Source organism: Homalodisca vitripennis, chromosome 2 (genome assembly GCF_021130785.1).
Source record: "Homalodisca vitripennis isolate AUS2020 chromosome 2, UT_GWSS_2.1, whole genome shotgun sequence".
Classification (NCBI taxonomy): Eukaryota; Metazoa; Arthropoda; class Insecta; order Hemiptera; family Cicadellidae; genus Homalodisca; species Homalodisca vitripennis.
In genome coordinates, this window is record NC_060208.1 from 238,481,404 (window position 1) to 238,502,861 (window position 21,458).

Genomic DNA, 21,458 nt, shown 5'->3' on the forward strand with positions numbered 1-21,458 from the left:
TGACATTAAACTAAGCAAGATAGGACTATATGACATTTCTTACTTATTTTTTCTAAACACATTAAATGAGTTTAATAAAGTAATTTGTAAACAGCCAGTATAAGGACTTTCAGTTTTGTCTTGAAAAATGCCAACCTTTTATTTAGGGAAATGAGTCAATTTATGAGTGTAAATCATTTACATTACATTTGGAAAGATAATAAATAGTAATAGACTGTCTTTTTAGTATAAATGTTATATTATTTTTAAAATTTGTACATATTTTTATAGCAATGAATTTGTACTGCAAGCTGTTGGTTTCTCTTTACATTATTAGATAGTAAGTTTCTGGGGTGTTACCTCACAGTGGTATTTACAATAGAGTTAGAACTGAAGAAGGTGGATGGAAACTGTATTGTATTTTGATCAAATAACAAAAGTTTCTTTGAAAACCAACAAGAGCCAGGGAATTTGCCCTCATTTCTTTACTTGGTGCTCATTTCTTTACTTGGTGCCAATATTTTCCAAGACAGCCTTACAAACTCCAGTAGGTGAAATACAAATACCTCCAGAGCTGTAGGAGATGTGGGGTCAGATGCTTTGTCCACCATTCACCTCTTCCAAGCACTGTAGTTGGGTGAATTAAACAGGAATTATTAATAAGGTTTATGACAATCACCCTTCTTACCATTACTTCTCTTTCCTATTTATATCTTATCTTCTTATTTATCTGCATGTCCGTTTATATTCCTGGCTATTTAAAAATAATAATACACTATTATTTTGAACTAAGATTTTGAAAAGAATCTATGCAGAACTTAGTCAAATGGATGTAGTAGATACGACAAACAACTGTAATAAACATGTAGCACTCAAGGGCATGAATGAGAATTTTATAGTAGATTAATTTTTTTTCTTCGTACTAGTTCTTTCACGTTTATTGTGATTCTTGTGTTTGAGTGCAGCCAGTAAAAGAGAGATGATAAAGTAAACAGTGTATATGATGGTGACAAAACCGATGATGAGAACGGCTATGACGTCCAGTAGCAAGTACTGATAGAAGGGAAGGTGGACAGAAGCTGGTTGCAAGTGTGGAGCACCATGATGTCGAATGACGTACTCAGTCCAGTACACAGCTGACTGTAGCGCTGTCATCGGCCGGTCTCGGAACTGTAGTGACAATCTCCTCATGTTATCTCTGTACCTAAAAATCCAAATTTGGATGTAGTCTTTGAAAACTCTACTATGAGATTAGACAATCCTAGTAAAAACAAGAAAAGACTTTTAATAATCTAACTATACAAAATGTATAAATTGTTTATAGGAATCAGTTTAAACCAAGGAAATCTACTGATTTTATTTGTTATTGAAAAAATAAAGTTTAATGTCTGATGTACCGTGCCTTAACGCTGCTATCTTAAATATGCATTTGTTGTATATGTATGAGTTAGTGGTATATATGTACTGTGAGGTATTTTAACTTGTACTCTTACTCTTACTCCTGTGGCCACTCAAAACCCAGATGGTTTTTGACCTCGCCAACAATGTCTCTCCAACTTCCTCTATCTTGAGCCACTTCCAGTGTAGCGCCAATCGTTCTTAAATCCTTCTCCACCTGATCTCTCCATCGCATTCTGGGTCTTCCCAATGGCCTCACTCCCTCTGGTTCCCCTCGTCACACCTTCTTTATCATTTTATCTTCTCCCCCACAGGCAACATGGCCCATCCATCTCATTCTTCTACTCCTGATCAGTGCAATCACATCGGGATCTTGGTATATTTCTCTTAGTTCTCTGTTCTTGCTGATCCGCCATATGTCTCCTTCTTGAACTGGTCCAAAAATTCTTCTTAGTATTTTGTTTTCAAAGGTTATTAACTTTTTTTGGGATTTCTTTGTGAGTGCCCATACTTCTGACCCGTACATCAAAACTGGTAAGATCATGGTTTTGTAAATTCTTAATTTAACTTTCCTCATTAATAGTTTGCTTTTGATAAGTTTTGCAAGGCTCCAGTATGTTATATCTGCTGCTGCTAATCTACATTGGACTTCAACTTCTTCTCTATTGTCATGTGTTATCGTCACTCCTAAATACTTAAATTCCTTTGTAGCCTTGAAATCATGGTTGAGTACTTCTAGCTTTTCTCCTTCCTGTTCCATTCTTCTGCTTATTTTCATGTAGTGCGTCTTGTCTTCGTTTACTTGTAATCCTACTTTTGCAGCCTCAACTAAAAAGGCTTCTACTAGTCTGTTTAAGTCCTTCTTTCTCTCAGCTAGAATGGCTACATCATCTGCAAATGCCAGGATATTGAACTTATCTCCTAATTTTACTCCTTCAGGCATCCCCTTTATCTTTTTTAGTGCTTCTTCCAGAGCAAAGTTGAATAGAATTGGTGATATTCCATCACCTTGCCTCACTCCTGTATTTATATTAAACAAGTTTGTGTACTCCTTTCCCACCTGTACTTTTCCTTTGGAGCTGCTTACACAGAGTCTTGCTAGACTTATCAGTTTATTTGGGATATTAAACCTTTTCAAAATGTTCCATAGACTACTTCTAGAGATACTATCGTATGCTTTTTTAAAGTCTATAAATATTATATACAGATCCTTATTGTATTCATAGTATTTAGAAGCTAGCTCTTTCATTATAAATATCTGGTCTATTGTAGATCTTTCTTTCATGAAGCCTGCTTGATGATCTTCAATGTTTCTATCCAACAATTGAGCCAACAATCTCAGTGAAAGTGCTCCAGTAATAAGTTATAGTTTTAGTGGTATAAGTACAAAACAACACCTAACTTGTGCACACTAACGACTGTCAAGTACTGTGAGTATTTTCCATTTTAAAAAATCAAGAAAACAAGTTAAATAACAACAACTTTACTTACTGCAAGAATCCTAAGCATATGACATCAACAAAGAACACTTAAGTAACCATTACCAAGCTTAACAATACAAAAATATATGTATATTTTACATATTAAACAACACTATTTCTGACAAAGGAGAAGCTCTGTTTGATTTAAAATAACATTTGTAGGAATAATCTGGTACCATATGGTAACCACTGGAAGCAGTGCTGACTGTTCTGACATCTCACATTCCACACCTGACCTACTACCACCTGACCTACTACCGCCTGACCTCATTACAACCAGCTCAGCACTTGTTACGCAACCTGCTGACAACTGCTAGCAGCTGTGTACTTACTGACCTAGCTTAAGCTGTACTCCTGCTCTACTCTGTACCTAGCTGTACAAAATGCCCACAAAATATCCTTGTGGCAATTGTGATATAGGTGTCAGATTTTCAGGAATAAAATGTACAGGAAAATGTAAAAAATGGTACCACTCAGGATGCCAAAACATTCCAGAAAAAAGCTTAAAAAAATGGACCGATTCTGAAATTGCAAAATGGCAATGTATTACCTGTAGAAGAGACCAACAGCTTGATCAAGAACATAGTGATCCAAATTTAAATTTAAATACAACTCCAATCACTCCAGACCGTTCTTTTCAAGGCCTTGAAAATAGTTTTACTCAATGTGTTAGTTTTGGAAGCACAACTCCCTCTATCCCTCCCTCTCTGACTGACTTAAAACTAGACGAAGTAAAATCTAAACTGATTGACCATGAAAAGCTAGAAGATCAGGACTTAGAAAAATCTCTGACCCTAGCTGCAGAGGCCGGAACAATCTTACTACAGGAGAATAATGAACTGAAAAATAACATCCACTATCTAAATAGTCGAATTTCTCTACTTGAAGCCAACTCACTTAGTATGGAAGCAAAAGTTGAAGAACTCTCAGCCATAGAAATTAAACATATACAGAAAATTGAAATCCTGCTAAACAAGTTGGAGGATGTAGAGCAGGAGCTTATTAAATGTAAACAAGATAAATCTGACTTACAAAATATTTTTGAGGAACACGACATAAAACAATCAGAAATGCTCACTGGTTACCTATATAAAATAGACGAGCAAGAAAAAATCATCTCAAAATTGAAAACAATGACTGAGCAAACTGATAGTTACAATTTTAAAACTTTTAAAGACATGGAAACCCAAACAACCTTTGTTAGCTCACAATCGACAAATCCTAATCCTGCTTCTTTGTTGGATCTAGCTCTTGTCCTGGAAAAATTTGACCATATGGAGCAGTCCATGGCAGATCTTGCGAGTTATGTCATGAATAATTATGCCCCTCTGCCAGCCCTTAAGGCTGATGTCCTGAATACAATAACGGGACAAGAAGACCAGAACAAAGAAATGAATATAAGGAAGACACAGAAGGCTCGTCTTACTAAATTAAAGCCAGTTTCAGAACTAAAAAGTAAAAACTACCCAATAAGACAAACTAGAAAATCAAATTACTTTAGTGTTTCATTACAAGTAAAAAAGTGTAGAGACCACAAAACACCGGAATTTGATCTAATTACGCCTGACCAGACTATACAGAAGAGTGGGGGAGCTAGACAAACCCCGTCACAAAAACTGATCAGCTCTCTTGCGACACAGGGTTCCGGCCCGATACCTGACCATCATGAACAGATGAGTGGGGGAGCCAGACAAACCCCGTCACAAAAACTGATCAGCTCTCTTGCGACACAGGGTTCCGGCCCGATACCTGACCATCATGAACAGATGAGTGGGGGAGCCAGACAAACCCCGTCACAAAAACTGATCAGCTCTCTTGCGGCACAGGGTTCCAGCCCGATACCTGACCAGCATGCACAAAAGAGTGGGGGAGCCAGACAAACCCCGTCACAAAAACTGACCAGGACTCTTGTGACACAGGGTTCCGGCCCGATACCTGACCATCATGAACAGAAGAGTGGGGGAGCCAGACAAACCCCGTCACAAAAACTGAAAACACCAGACACTCCAGTACTAAATAGCAATAAGATAGTTGTTGAAGCGCAGGTACATTTTCCAAATGACTATTCACCACCTAGACAAAGTACTTTTTATAGAGTTCATCCAGAAAAACATTTTTTAGGCAAACATCCAAAGGCAATTCACAAATTCAAACAAAAATACAAAACCAGGATCTTTGTAAATCCCCATCACCCTGCAAACAAGTTAACCTAAAAATCACTGTTCTACATCAGAATATCCAAGGACTGAAGAATAAAACTAACAGATTAGTCCACCTTCTTGAAGAAGTACAGCCAAGGATCTTAATACTCACAGAACATGGACTTAAAGAAGACATTTTAAAAAATATCAAAATTTCTGGCTACACACTTGCCACCTACTTTAGTAGAAGTAACCATACTAAAGGAGGAGCAGCAATATATGTTGACGAAAACATATTCCACCTGACAGAGACAATCCCTGTTTCAGCATACTGTCAAGAATTAATCTGCGAAACAGCAATGATTAAGCTAACATTGAACAAGAAACCATTATACATTACTGGAATTTATAGACCTCCTTCTGGTAACCTTCATCAAGCACTGAGTCTAATATCAGAAATGTTGGAAAAAACAAAAGCAGAAAATCACCCCATTCTGTTATTAGGTGACATCAATGTTGACTGCTTAAAGACTGACAACGAAAACAAACAACTTAATAATGTTTTGGCCAGTCACAACATTTATAGATTGAATCTACCTCCTACTAGGATTACATCGAATACAAGGTCTTCAATTGACTGTGTTTGTACAAATCTACCACTTGAAGACGTAGAAAGTAAGGTATTTCACAGCGGCCTATCTGACCATACTGCACAACTTTGTACGTCACAAATAAGGACTTATCAGGAAAACACCTATTACAGTGGAATGAGCCGAAACTATTCCCAGAATAACCTTAGTATGTTAAATGCTTTACTGCTACAAGAAAATTGGGATGAAGTGCACAATGCTTACACTGCAGAAGAAGCATATACTAAATTTATGTCAATAGTTACCATGGCTCTCAATCAAGCATGTCCATTAAAGAAAATTAGAAGGAAAAAGAAGGTGACAAATAAACATTTTGTAGACCATCAGGTAAACTTGCTAAAAGAAAACTTCCTTCAGAAACTTCTAGTATATGAGAAAACAAATAATGAAGAAGATAAACGCAATCTAGCAAAGGCTAAGAAAGAATATGACTTGAGGCTGAGAAAATTAAGACAAGAGGCATCAGCCAGTTTCATAAATAGAGCAGAAAATAAATCTAAAGCCTTGTGGAAGATAATAAACGATGAAAGACAGACAAAAAATGTAATACAACAAACACTCAAGCTTGAAATTGATGGACATGTAGAAGATAACCCCTATAAAATTGCAAAGCATATGAATCACTTCTTTACCAGCATCGCTGAGAGAACGCTGAAAAACAATCCTAAACCATCTATAGACCCACACACAACCTCGGACACCGGCCATGACTTACATAACTACCAACACGCAAGCCAAATAGAAATACAAAATATTATAAAAAATCTCAAACAAAAAACTTCTGCAGCCACCGACAATATCTCCACAAAAATACTTAAACATTGTAAGGAATCACTAACAATCCCCCTCACAAGTATTATTAACAAATCATTGAGTCAAGGTCAATTTCCATCAGCCCTAAAACTTGCAAAAGTTTACCCAAAACATAAAAAGGGGAGTAAAACCGAAGTTGGCAATTACAGGCCAATATCAATATTGCCAACTTTCTCTAAAATCTTAGAAAAAGTTGTCCTGAGAAGGCTTTTGGACCACTGTGAGAAGTTTAATTTATTAACTGAGAGACAACATGGTTTCATCAAGGGAAAATCAACCATGACCGCCCTGACCGATTTTGCTGACTACATAATTGACAACCTTGAGGAAGGAAAACATGTTACTAGTTTCTTCCTAGACCTGAGTAAAGCATTTGACTGCTTGAGCCATGATCTCATATTACACAAATTAGACAAATTAGGAATTAAGAGCACAGCCAAGATGTGGTTTAAAAGCTATCTTAAAGACCGAAAACAAATAGTAGAAATAAAACAAGCAACAAGTGGAATCACAGCAATAACTAGATCAAGACCTTTACCTATAAATCGAGGAGTGCCCCAGGGGTCTGTTTTGGGACCAGTATTATTTATACTGTTTACAAATGACATACCCGAACACCTGGACAAATTTTGTACAGTTTCAATGTACGCTGATGATACCACCTTGCTCTTGAGTGGACAAAAAGACAATCTAGATATCAGATCATTCACAGCCTTGAACATGGCTTATCAGTACTGCCACTCAAATGACTTGGTGGTAAATCCAGACAAAACTAGTCAAGTCGCATTAGGGAGAAGATGTGATGAAGTACCAACAATACCCGACGTGGATAGAAACACCCAAGCTAAATATTTAGGAGTCATTGTTGATGAGGGATTTACCTGGTCACAGCATGTAGACAATCTTCTCTCCAAATTAAATTCCTCCCTTTATATGATCAAACGTACAAAATGTATAAGCGACATATCTACTGCGAAAATTGCCTACCATTCCTTGTTTGAAACTCACATCAGGTATGGCCTAATGATATGGGGAGGAACTTCTGCAAGTAATCTTCAGAAAGTTTTGATTCTACAAAAGAGGGCCGTAAGAACCTTAGCTGAGCTAGGCTACAGAGAAAGTTGTAGAGAAGCCTTCAAAACCCTGAAGATTATGCCAATAGTAAACCTCTACATAAAAGAAGTCATCTTGTATGCTGTTGGACAACCCCTGACGCAGAATAGACACCTACATGACTACAATACTAGACACGGTACTCGTTACCAACTACCAGTTCACCATCTCTCCCTATATGAAAAGAAACCCTCCTACATGGGCATGAAGCTGCACAACCTTCTACCTGAAGAATTGAGATGCCTCACCGGGAGAAGACTGAAGACTACTCTTACTGACTGGCTAATTAACAATCCTTTTTACTCACTTAACGAATTTATTGAAAGAAGACAATGAACATTGCCATTTGAAAAGCTTATTTTTGAAATTGTAACAACTGTTTGTGATGATTTTATTTGACGCCATTTCAATACTTAATGTATTTGAAAATAAAGAATATTTGTATTTGTATTTGTATTTGTATTTGTATCTGCATACTCTTTGAGTCTATTCAATATTAGCTTGGATAATATTTTGTAGGTTGTGTTGAGTAGAGATATACCTCTATAGTTTTTACAGTCCAGTTTGTCGCTTTTTTTGTGAATAGGTACAATAACTGCCTCTTTCCATTCTTTCGGGGTTAATTCCGTTCTCCATATTTTTATTATCATTTTGTGGAGGTATTCTAAAAGTGAGTCACTTCCATGTCTTATTAACTCTATTGGTATTGCATCATCTCCTGGTGCTTTTCCCTGTTTTAAGCTTTTTAGCACATCCTTTACTTCTTCTAATGTAGGTTCTGATATCTGTTTGTCATAACCTGGTGGTCTTTCTTGTTGTTCTTCTGTTTCCGCTTTCTCTTGCTCTTCTTCTGTTTCTGATATTGCTTGTTCTTCCGAATTTAAAAGATCTTTGAAATAGTTTTCCCAGACCTTGAGTACTTCTCTAGGTTCATGTATTATTCTTCCTCTTTCATCTTTAACACCCTGGGGTTTTGGTTTAAAACCTTTTTGGAAGAATCTTATTCTTCTATAGAAATCTTTTGTATTGTTGTTAGTGAGGTCTTCTTCCGCTTTCTGGAGGGTGTTATTTATATATTTTCTTTTCTCTGTTCTTAATGTACGGTTAACACATCTGATGATCTCCTGATACTCCTCTTTGTTTTCGATTATTGGATTTGTCAGCATCTTCTTCTTTATGTTCCTTCTTTCTTCCACTAACAATCTGCATTCTTCTGAGTAAAGATTTTCTTTGCTGCTTCTTTTATAGCCGTTTTGAAATTTAACCAAACTTCTTCTACTTGTCCTTCCCGGTCATTGTATTCAGGTTCTACTTCTTTTGTTTGTAGTGCAGCAAACCTATTACTCACCTCTATTTGGTACTCTACCACTTTGTGTCTCTCAAAGATTATCTTTTCTTCCACTTTATTTTTTTCCCTCTTTTCTATCTTTATTCTTTGTCTAATATTGGCTTTGACTAGATAGTGATCTGATCCTAGTTCTGCTCCTCTCAGGCTTCTAACTTGTGTAACAGCTCTAGCGTGCCTTGCATCCACCAAGACATGGTCAATCTGATTTTTTGTCAGTCCACTGGTGAGGTCCAAGTTTGCTTATGTATGTTTTTACGGGGAAGTCGTGTGCTGGCTATTGAAAAATTTAATGCATCTGCAAAGCTTAATAGCCGTTCACCGTTGTCATTGGATTTTTTAACTTTCATGGATCATTTTAACTTGTACCGTAATTAATATTATAATTGAATAACATTCAAAAACATAAATTTGTTTTATTTTATACATAAATGTTGTAAATTATGAAAATATTATTGGTAGAAGTAGCCCACTAATTCATTTTGTGTAATATGTGTTATGAATTCATAAGATTTTACTTGAATTCATAATCGAATTAAAATAAAGCCTTGCGTTAAGAACACAGTTTTTGTTAGCCCTTTAGAAGTAATATGAATATGACTAAATGTCATAAAAATCAATTTTTTTAATCGCTAACTAAAATAAATTGTATAAATAAAATTCTTCGGCTAGCATGCATTTAAGCTTTTACTAGCACATCATCTTATTAACTTTGTGCAGACTTTTCATTCTCTATCCTGTAAAATTAAATTGTGTATTGTAAACCAAATAATTAAAGTTTGATTTAATTGAATAATGGTAGATGTTAGATGATCAGAGTCTAAACTTAACTTTTAAAACCTGTATATATATATATTGAATATATATATATATATATATATACCGATACAAAATAATTGAATCGGAAAAAGTAAGCGCTCTGTGGTGTAATGGTAGCACATTCACCCGGCAAGTGAGAGATCCGGGTTCGACTCCCGGCGGAGCAAATACTTTTTGTGATTCAATGTTTATTGAAATTATATATATATATATATATATATATATATATATATATATATATATATATATATTATGCTACTCAAAAAAGAACACCAAATTTCACTTGATTTCACTTACTTTGTGTTGTAGACTATTTCTGATATTGCCTCTGCTATTTTTTCTTCCGAAATGTCATCTATGTCAAGATAGATACAAGCACCTTTCTCTTCTACCAATTTAACATTGCGAAACTGGTCTGTGAAGAAGGGAATTCCAATCATGGGTTTGCCAAAATTCACCACCTCAATAGTGCTTGATAGGCCTCCGTGTGCAATCACAGCTACAACGTTTTCATGCTCTAAAAATCGTTAATCTTATTGAATGGACAGTACAATATTCATCAGTTCTAATTTCTTAATTACCACAAAAGAAAATCAATTGTGTACATTAACAAAGTCTTCGTTATTCCTTTGTAATTTTAAAACTGCACTATTACAAACCTAAAAATGCTGTCAAGATTCAAGATCTCTATTGGTCTTTAAACACATTCAATAGTGCAATAGACTTCGTCAAGTTACTAAAATATTCTAAACTAAAACACTAAACTAAAACTAAAACAAACAACTTAGATTCTACCTACTCAATCCAGCCTACCAGCAAATATATAGATCTATATAATTAATAACAAAAATAACCAAACAACCAACAGATCTATATAAATTAACAATAATAAATAACTACTAACACATTTAACATGGATAAAATTTTAAAACTCAACAATATTAAAACTGAATAAATAAATACATTGAGAAACAAAATTTAAAAAATTATTGTTGTGGTATCACAATTTAAGAATTCATAAACAAAATAAAATAAATTAAATTTTAACCAGCACTTCAAAACTGTTTTAAATTTGACTAAAGATACAGATCTAGCATTTAATGGTAACTTATTGAACAATTTAATTTTCATAAAAAGATGACTGCATTTTGTTTTGGTTAATTTAACTGGTAAGAGTTGTAACAAATGTTTTGTTCTAGTAGGACAATCATGAATATCCTGCTTAGATGAAAATGTTTCAAGTTGTTCCTTTACACTTATAAGGCAGTAGAATATATACATATTAGGAATAGTCATTATTTTTAATTCCTTAAAAATTGGAACACAAGTCTCTCTTTTTGAAACATTTGTCATAAAACATAATGCATTTTTTTGCCATTTCAATACTTTTACTGCACTACTACTGTTCCCCCATAGAGTTATACCATAACTTAAGTGTGAATGGAAAAAATGCATAACAGGAGGCTAGAAGCATATCTGTAGTTATACAATGTCTCAATTTACTCAAGAGATAGACTACTCTAGATAATTTTTTACACAATTGATCTATGTGATGTTCCCAACTCAATCTGCTGTCAAGGTATACCCCTAATAGTTCTACAGGTTTACTAACTTCATAATTCCTATTTAAAGTGAACAGTATTTTCTCAGTCTTTTGATCATTTACTACTAAGTAATAATAATAATAATATTCCTTTATTGCATAAAAACAATTTACAACAATTGCATTGCAAGCGTCAGTAATGGTACAAAAAATACATCAGTTATTTGATGATTTGTCAACTAAAATTATTATTTAATGAAAGGCAATAATCAGAACCAGGGATTTTTCTCGTTGCTCTTAATTTTCAAAATTTTCATCCCAGCGGCCCATCATGAACTCATCAACAGAATAAAATGCCTTTGATACCAGGAGGTGTTTTAGACGAGCTTTGAATTTCTTTGGATCATCGAGTTGTTTGATAACTTCAGGGAGCCTATTGATTATTCTGACACCAACTTGTGACGGCAAGTGTTCAAAAGCAATTGTTCTGTGTTGGTCGATTCTAAAGTTGTCCCTGCCTCTAGTCTCGTACTGATGGACATCCCTACCCTGCAGCAACTCACATTTGAGTCTACAGTACAGGGCGACATCGAAAATATAGAGGCAGGGTAAAGTCAGCAATCCAAGCTCCCTAAAGGAATCTTTACACGTAGTTTGTCTCAAACCATTCCATAGCCGATTTTACCGCATAGTTTTCTTCCATAATAAGATTCTCATAATTTTCACTGAAATTCAAGAGTGTAGTGTCATCTGCATATAATACTGAGGATGTAAATAATAGTGTCATACCAGACGTAAATAAAGGATGAGTGTAATGGATAAGTTTGGAAGAATGCGATTGTCCTTGCTAAGATCGACTGTTTCTCATTTTAACTGATCAGCCGAATGAACATTAACAACCAAGGAACATATCGAGATCCTTGACTTCTACTGGGATGCAATCAAGAATGTCTTACAGACTTTTTGGTACAGAGCTGTTATTGAGGTAACCTCTCAGGACCTAAAATAAATTGTGTATACATCCTCTCCTTTACTGACTGATAGATTTGAGAAGCTACCACAAATGATACAAGGGAAAAAATGAACTTAAATCTGCTACAAATTATACTACGCAAAACAAAAGTAAGTCATAAATTTAATCGAATACAGTTTGTTAACAAATTACCTTTTACCATAAGATCCTGAGTTTATTTATTAAATTGAATACACTTCAAATATTGAAATTAAACAATTTTTATTTAGTTGAGAAATGTTTAAATCTTTCATTTTCAACGAACTCATGACCAACTAATTTAATTCAGCTTGAATCTGGTTGAAATAAGGTAAATCTGTTTTCAATCTGCTTTCAGGAGCTTTTCTGGTATTACATGAGGAATGTGGTAAAAATTCTGGAAAAAATATATGGTACATTTATTAACTGAAATGTAATACCATGTTATAAATCCATTACATGGTCAAAGTTGTATATGCTAGTGGCATTTTATGTTCTTTATTTTATATATTTTAATTGGAATCCGTTATTTGACAAACTGTTCTGTTCTTGCACAAGAACAAAACAACAAAAATATTATCAATTGTATCTTTTAGCTTACTCATGTGTCACTTTACTTTTTTTAATTTTTTCATAAGTGTGTATTAAGGAAATTTATTTTTTTTTATAGTAAATACATTTATGCAATTTAAACTAGTGTAGTACTGGAGAGGTTTGACACACTACAAATACAATTAACACAGTCTTTCCATAACTCTTACCTATCAAATCTCTCTGTGACAACCACTTCCTCATTATCACATTTTTTGGAGCCTCTGGAAAATCCTCTTCGTATTTCAAAATAACAATCTGTGGTATTCTTGAGAAAACGTTCATGAACATCCTTATTACGTGTTTTGGTAAAGTACATGTGCGAACCAATGATCCAAAACTCATTACAATAGCTCCATTCTTTGCATTATCCAAAAGTTCCTGTAGATCCTAAACAAAAATAAAACACAGTTCTATTAATTATCATAAATAAACCGATACAACAGAGCATCCAAGAACCCAACAGAACGTAACAAAAGTTATTGCTCAGACAGTTAGAAATACTACTCTTTCACCTTATCACCCCAAAATCAATACAACTCTTTCTTGAACCTAGTTTAACCTATACACCAAGTGGCAAAGTCTCTAGAACCCTTCTACCACGAGTTATTGCAAAGATGGTCAGACAGACGAATAAACTGCCAATTGACCTTTTCACCCAAAAATCAATTGGGTTCTTTCTTGAACCAAGAGAAACCTATGTTCCAAGTTTCAACCTTTCTATCAAGGGTCATCACACAGACAAACAGATGGACAGACAGATGAGCAACATTATGATTTCAACATGTTAAGGTCTGTTGAACCCTGTCAGGTTTTTAATCATTTTTGTTAGGCCAACTAATCAAACATATAATCTGTTCAACATAAATATATAAAATGTTAAAGATGGTCAATTTTTTAGACTAAACACAAATCCCAACTTTTGGACATAGATTATTCTGCACCATACCAAACTAAAACACACTCATGCATTACCTGGGAGGAAATGTAATGTTTTGGATCTTTGCTATTACTAAATATTGAAAGTAGACCCATTTATGGCCTAATCATCACAATAGTAATTTCAAATTTAACCATTAAACATACCTTCGCTAATGGTTGTTTCTCCTTAATATGGATTCCTCCAATTTCAACAACGTTAGGAGGGAAAGGTCTGCTTTGTAAAAGGGCATGATAACTGTTGATGAAATACATTGATGTATAGTTAGCAAGTACGTCATTCAATGGTGGCAAATGCTCTCCAAAGCTTCTCTCGACTATTGCTCTAGTCTGTTGATTAAACACGTACAGATGCCAAAACTTCGCATAAACGAGAGTTATAGTATTATAAATCCTATCCCAGAGATTCATCTGGGACCCAGATTTCATTAAATAGTTGAGTATATATGATGGATTGTCCGGCAACCCGACTCTTTCTGCTGCCCATGGCACAGCCATACCGGTCGTAATCGAAATCATCGGAATTCCAAGCTTGTACGCATAATAAGCGAAACAGTCATTTCCAAATACTTCGGTTATTATAATGTCATAGTTATCTTTTGCTCTCAGCAGGTCCTTGTATTCCGGTTCATCTAGAAGCTTACAACTAGATCCATGTGATGAGTTAAAGAAAAATGTTGCCACCCATGGACTTGGCAAAGTCGTTTTGATCATGTCAAAAGTAAATGTATCTACTATCGGTTTCATTCTATCAGAGAAATCAATATCTTTGTAGTTGGGCAATGGTGTCTTCTGGGGGAAAGATGAGAAGACGGTGACGTTGTGTCCTACGGCAGCCAGCTTCTGGAAGAGAGGTTCCATCACGATCCAATGACTCCGCATGGAGAATGCTGCCAATCCCAGGATACGTGCCCCATCACAGCCCAATACTACTGTCAGGCAGGCAATGGCAACTGTTCCCCAATACATCTGAAACAATCAATCACGTAAAAAATATTTTATAGGAACCTAAACAATATTTGCATCGAAAAACTGGTATAGTGTTCCCTCATACACTGGCAAACTTTTATAGCTGTTTTATGCTTGTTTATAAAACTGTCATAACATTGAAAATTAAACCAATATGTAATTTATTTTAAAAAACTTTAATGATTAATGGTATATTATACTAATTTTTAGTGTAGTAAGAATACTTGACATGGATAATACAACATTGTATAACTATGTAAACTGCCTTTTCCCTAATCATATATTTATGTGATAAAAATGTATGCCATTGAAATTTTAGTGAAATATCTTAGATATTGTTTTGCCAGTCTTTTATTTTTGCACAAAATTTGTGGCACATTACTTTTGGCCATTTTAAGATATTAGCTATACACAATTACAAATGAAACTAGTATTAAAATTACATATATTATTTTCATAAACCTTTCGGGATATCAGAAGAAAAACTTATTAGAGCTAATGCGATAATTGGGGGTTTAGAGGTACATGTAAAATGAATTAAATGGTTGGTAAGGTTTTTATAATTTTTTTTAATTACTTTATCAAGTATGTGTAAAAGATTTACAAATGTTTTTAGAAAGATATTATTTAAATCTTAATTATTTGTCCAAATAGCAAAACAGGTCATAAGACAATGTGACAAAACCTCTTGTTTATGTTCATAACAACCACAGTTCAAAAGTTCAAAGAATTTAAATAAAACTAACTTCAGTTGTTATAATTGTCTGACCAAATAATGCTCATTTTGAAACCAAAACATACATCAACAAAAAAACAATATCTGATTCCCCAAAAACCTGTTTTGTGCCATATTTATGTTATCGGTAAAGAACTAAATTCTCTTGGTGCAGTATATATGGCAGATACCAGAAAGAGAGTAAGCACTAGATCGGCGCGTAGGTAAATATGATGGTCACCCTATTTTCAACATTTTCGAACAAAATACATAATCATTACATGTATCTAATTACACAATATATATTGTTTCTCTCAGAAAATATAGTGTTATACGTGTTAAATAAAATAATGAATTAGAAGGCTCAAAGAATTTCATGTTCTATTTTCAAGCACGTGTATTTGTATAATCATAAATGTTTTGAAGGAAATCTAAAATATACAACAGTTACCTAATTTAATAAGGGATATAAAATTTATTATTTAATATATAAACATTTCTGTAAATATGCTATAATTATTTTTCATGAATGATTTCTTGCAAACTTGTTCAGACACAAAAGATATAACCTCAAACTAATAGTATGTTTGGGCTAATATATTTAATTTATCCTAATATTGTAAATAAATAAGTTATATACAGTTTATTACATTTATAATACATTTATATTGATATTAGTTGCAAAAATATCAATATTTTTGCAACTAATAACAAATAAATTAAATTTTTTATGAATTATCAAAATATGAACTTCAACAAAATTAAAAATGTTAATAAGTAATTGCAATCAACCCTAAAATTGGAGTTTTACTGTATTATTTCATTTTCAACGTTGTATATCATTACTAAGGTAGTCATATTAAAGCTATCAGAATACATTAATATTCAAATTATGACTTAGTTTATCTCAACAATATAGAGAAAGTGGAAGAGACATTTAGTAGAATAATATTTCCTTGTTCAGACTATAGATATGTGTGAGGGGAAAGATCTCTTTCTTTCCAATTAAATTTGAGCAAACAACCTAAAATGTTAAAACAATACACTCTGGCATCATTCAAACTATGGGAGTTCCTGGACTGCTGTAGCTTAGGGTTTCTGGTAGCTCTCGGAATTTGGAATTTTCAGGCCCCTTTTAGCTCTCAACTTCTGGGAATTCCTAATCTTTGGTATTTTCATGCCTCTAGCAGGTCCAAATTCCACAAGGTCCTCAACTATCCCGGTCTTTAACACCTCAACCTCTGACAAGTTCCAGTCACAAGAGGTTATCAGCTTCTAGCAACTCCCATTTTCTGGGAAATCTCTCTCTCCACCAGATCCTAACCACCATCAACCGTCAGCGTCAGATAGATCCCACCCTCAGGCAACTCCCGACTTCTGAGAGGTCTGTTCTGCTCTCTTTCGAAAAATATAAACTCTGTGATAATTATTCTGTACCAATTGAGATATGGATCTATATATATGATCATAAAACGTATACGTTGTATTGTAAACGATGAAATTGTATACCAGTACATAATGGTTGTGACCCTAGGGTTAATATTTATCATACAGAATATTCATTTTAATTTTGGATAAAATACATCCAATACAACTTTAAGACATCAACAGTAGTTGTGTATAAAACGTCTTTAGCGTCTGTAATATATCTGTTTACTTGGTTATTATTACTTATATACTTAACATTTGTTAATTTTGATTAAAACCCATTCAAACACAAGGTATTAAGCATAATTGTACATATATTGACTTGGACCTTAGGCTTCCACCCCTTGTTTCAAAGGACGTTGATAAACCATCATATTTATCAAATAGAACATTCATGCCAATAAAAAAAAATACATTCAACTGCAAGTTATCTTAGTACTTTTGTATAAAACTGTTTTAGCCTGGGATTCCTGCCTCCTACAAGCCAAAGCCATTTATGAGCTATTTTTTTCATAATTATTTATTTTATGTATCAAATGTGTCAATTTTGGTAAAAATACATTTTGGCTCAATCTCCTTCGGTCCGATTGGCCACAATAGTTAATTTGACCTCAGCATTCCCTTGTAGAACGTCCCTACCAGATTCTGTAAAGAAGCATTAAGATTTGTATCCCTAATCATAATAATGCATAAATAGAAAGTTGTTGTTTACATTACACATTGCAATAGGTAAATTAGAAATCTACACATAATGTACAAATGTTATAATAACTGTAAAAATTCCAAGAAACCCCATATTACATATTTTACTATATTTTCTATAAAATAAATAAAAAAATAATATTCAAACAATATCAGAGGAGCCTATATTTGGAATGCACTGTACAAATTTGAAATATATTAATACAAAAATACAATCTATAAAAATACGATTTTATGACATGAATAGGTGTAAAATTGAATACGCTTCATCCAAATATTACAGTTTTTAACAATAACTAAAATGAATCAATAATTGCTTGATATTTCATAAATCGCAATATTCTATTAAGCTCTAATTACAATACAAACAATAGCCTACTAAATAAATTATTATCACAAAATAAACACAGTTACAAAACATAATAACCTGAATGGTGGATTGTGTAAATAAAGTGACATAGGCTAGGTCGGAAATATCTGACCTTGCCACTACTAACTTTTTAGGTCTGATATTATCGAGCTTGCCACTTACAGCATTAATGTAATAATACATTTGTTGTATCTACAAATCCTAATATGATCAGCCAATAATTCAATAATACAATCAATTGTAAAAATTGATCCTAAAACACCAAATGCTACTGATGTCACCAGCTTCAGGCCAGTCGTCATCCAGCCTGCTTTGGCTAAGGTTGTGGAAGGTTGAGTGCTGGAATTGATATCTAATGACATAAAGAGTATCATTGTCCCCCAACAACATGGGTTTTGCAAGGGTCGTTCCACCCAGACCAACCTTGTCATCTACACAGACTATATTCTTTCTGCGTTTAATCGAAGACATCAAGTGGACAGCATTTATTTAGACCTTTCCAAGGCATTTGACAAGATTAGTCACTCACTTCTAATTTCCAAGCTCGAAGGATATGGTTTCTGCGGACTCTCTCTAGAATGGTTCAAGAGCTATTTAAGTGGACGCTCGCTGAGGGTCAAACTTGGAAACCATTTGTCTGAAGAATTTCCTCCCACCTCAGGTGTCCCACAGGGGTCCAAGCTTGGCCCTATTCTTTTCAACTTGTTAGTCAACGACATCATCAGCCACCTATCATCGGAATATCTCCTCTTCGCAGATGACCTCAAGATATTCAAAGAAATTTACTCTCATGATGACTGTCTCAATCTTCAACGTGATCTGAACCTAATTGCTGAGTGGTGCGATGATAATAAGATGGTCATTAACTCAACCAAATGTCTTACAATCACCTTCTGTCGTCTGAAGAATCCTGTTGCTTTCAATTACACTGTATCCGGCGACATCAAGCGAGTGACCTCGATAAACGACCTTGGAGTAAGTTTGACTACAAATTTGTCACCCGATGCACACATTGATGCGGTATCCTTGAAGGCAAACAAAATGCTAGGATTCATTTTTCGAATGTCTAGAGGGACGTTCGGTGACGAGACACTACTGCTCTTGTATAAGGCTTTAGTTCGGCCTAATCTGGAATATTGTACTCTTGTTTGGTCCCCTCATTACGCATCTCATATTCACAAACTACAGAGTATTCAAAACAAATTTTGCAGACTTCAAGGAGTCCGGAGAGGTGCAGCCTATCGGGAGGTCTCTGTCCCCGCACTTGAGCAGGAATTTCTTCTGCCTACGCTGGAGTGCAGAAGGAGAATGTTTGATATTATTTCGCCATTATTAATGGCGATCGATTCACCAGAGCTTCTGAGTAGGATATCCCTCTTGGTGCCTGCTGGAACCAGATCCAGGAATATGTTTTCAACCTGCCACCCCACTCAAACAATTACAGCTACCACGGTCCTATTGCTCGACTTCATAGGCGTGGAAACAGCATTCCTTCCGATGGTGATATGTTTTATGACAGCATCGCACACCTTAAAAAGAGACTGCAACAGTAACGAGTTTTTTTTCCCCTTAATATCAGTTGGAGATGATGTTTGTGATTTTTCACTATTGTAACATTATTTCACAAATCTTAATACTTATTTATTATTCCACTGCATAATCACTACTTTCTGTAATTTAATTAGTTGTTATTTATTTTGTTGATGTTATATTTAAGTTGCATGAAAATGTTGTGAAATTATTGTATATTGGCGGATGCCGTTGAAATAATAATAAATAAATTAATACTGCTATCTGCTAAAATACATGAATATACATGTCTATATTGAATACATGAGTTACTCATGCCTGTATTGAATATACAAACACCTGATACAAATATTTGTAAGCAATTTTGTTTATTGTCATTTATAATACACAATCAATAAAATTAATGCATCGTGGTTGATGGTTATCAATAATTGATTAAATTAATAATTATTAATATCCAACTAATTATTAGTTGTAAATTCAGCAACAGGAAAGTAATAAATTATCTGTTTAAACCTGCTGTTTATTTACTGATGAATGAACTATTTTAATTATTAGCTTTAAAGAAAATTACTTTTCATGATATGCTTTGGTTTAAAAAAAATTTACATGAAATAACTAAATTAAATACATTGTATATAATTGATCATTGTTAAAGTGGTTAACGATGTTTTTCATGAATTTCAACTCATGGACTCATGCAATTTGACAATGACCTTTCAGAATAAATTCGCTATATTATATATTAATTACAACCTAAACCTTGTATATTACATCGTGAGTGAAAATATTAGCTAAAAATATAGCCTCAAATTTAACCTCTTCACGACCGGCAACTTTTGCTGTTATGTAATTCACAAAATGTACTAGATCAATCAATAGGCAATTGAGTGATCACTAGAACAAAATGATAACAACGTAAATGTAACAAAATAATAAACAATGATGCAAAAACTAAAAAATTAAAACTGATTTATGGCCTGCATGTATCTTTTTTAATATAAATCAAATTAAATAAGCCTAGCATTTGCTTAGGAAATCGAGTATAAACTTTCAAATACTTCTCTCACTAGAAGAATAAAACGGCAGCGGAACTTCAAAGAACAGATAAGAAAATTCCGGTCTTGCGTAAACAATTTCACTGATGTACGTTCTTTTTTTAACAAAAAGATGCAGAGAAATTATGGCCGAGTAAGCATATACCAGTATGTCTTTTTCACCAACGTGGTTTTATATATATATATATATATATATATATATATATATATATATATATATATATATATTATTGCACTATAAACATCATTGCAGAATAATTGACATTATACAGCGTGTAATATAATGCAGAAAACTAAGAGCATAATTGATAAAATTTACAGTTGCTTAAAAATAAATAGCAGCTATAAAACAAGGAAGTTAAATAAAATAATAATTATGCCAATTGAAGCAAATGGGTATGTCGAAGTATGTAAATGTTTGATTGAATATGGCCAGGTGTGCGAGTTTGTACGCAGTTGTGTGTAGATGTTTTAGCACACAATGCGTTTTTTAGAGTAACACAAACTTCACTATAAAAAGAATTCGGTACGGTTTTCCTTCAAAACCATCTCAGATTCTCAGACACAGCAAAAAAGTCAGGTAGGCTATTTCACAAGCGATTCGGGCGTGACACTGTGATGTGGTATGAGTATTGGGTTGCATAGAATCTCCTCTCAAAAAGATTAGTATTTCTGGACATCTGAAGGCACCGGAACTCAATCCTTCCTAATAGTTCACGTGATGTTACTGAGACAGTGACAACCTTATTCAGCACCACCAAGTCGGAGATCATGCGCCTGGCTCTTGAGGGTTGAAGCCCACAGAGTTGGCCAATCTCGCTGATTCAATGTTGACGATATTATTATTCCAAGGTCCCCACTCATGACTTACTGAGTGATTTGC

At 34.1% G+C, this 21,458-nt stretch overlaps 1 protein-coding gene across 1 annotated transcript; it reads right to left on the reverse strand.

Moving 5' to 3' along the window:
* Positions 1 to 215: 215 nt before the first annotated feature.
* Positions 216 to 20,645, reverse strand: LOC124355521 (UDP-glucosyltransferase 2-like). Its single transcript, XM_046806685.1, has 5 exons — positions 20,579 to 20,645; positions 13,951 to 14,772; positions 13,035 to 13,254; positions 10,037 to 10,256; positions 216 to 1,183 (listed from the first exon to the last, which is right to left on the reverse strand). The coding sequence occupies exons 2-5, from the start codon at positions 14,770 to 14,772 to the stop codon at positions 883 to 885; spliced, it is 1,563 nt and encodes a 520-aa protein (XP_046662641.1). The 5' UTR covers positions 20,579 to 20,645; the 3' UTR covers positions 216 to 882.
* Positions 20,646 to 21,458: the final 813 nt, after the last annotated feature.

Coding starts and splice junctions, on each gene's coding strand:
- LOC124355521 (XM_046806685.1), bottom strand. CDS start 14,772: ATGTATTGGGGAACAGTTGCCATTGCCTGCCTGACAGTAGTATTGGGC. Junction 13,255..13,950: donor AGAAACAACCATTAGCGAAG/GTATGTTTAATG, acceptor ATTTTTGTTTAG/GATCTACAGGAACTTTTGGA. Junction 1,184..10,036: donor GAAATAGTCTACAACACAAA/GTAAGTGAAATC, acceptor TTGGATTTTTAG/GTACAGAGATAACATGAGGA.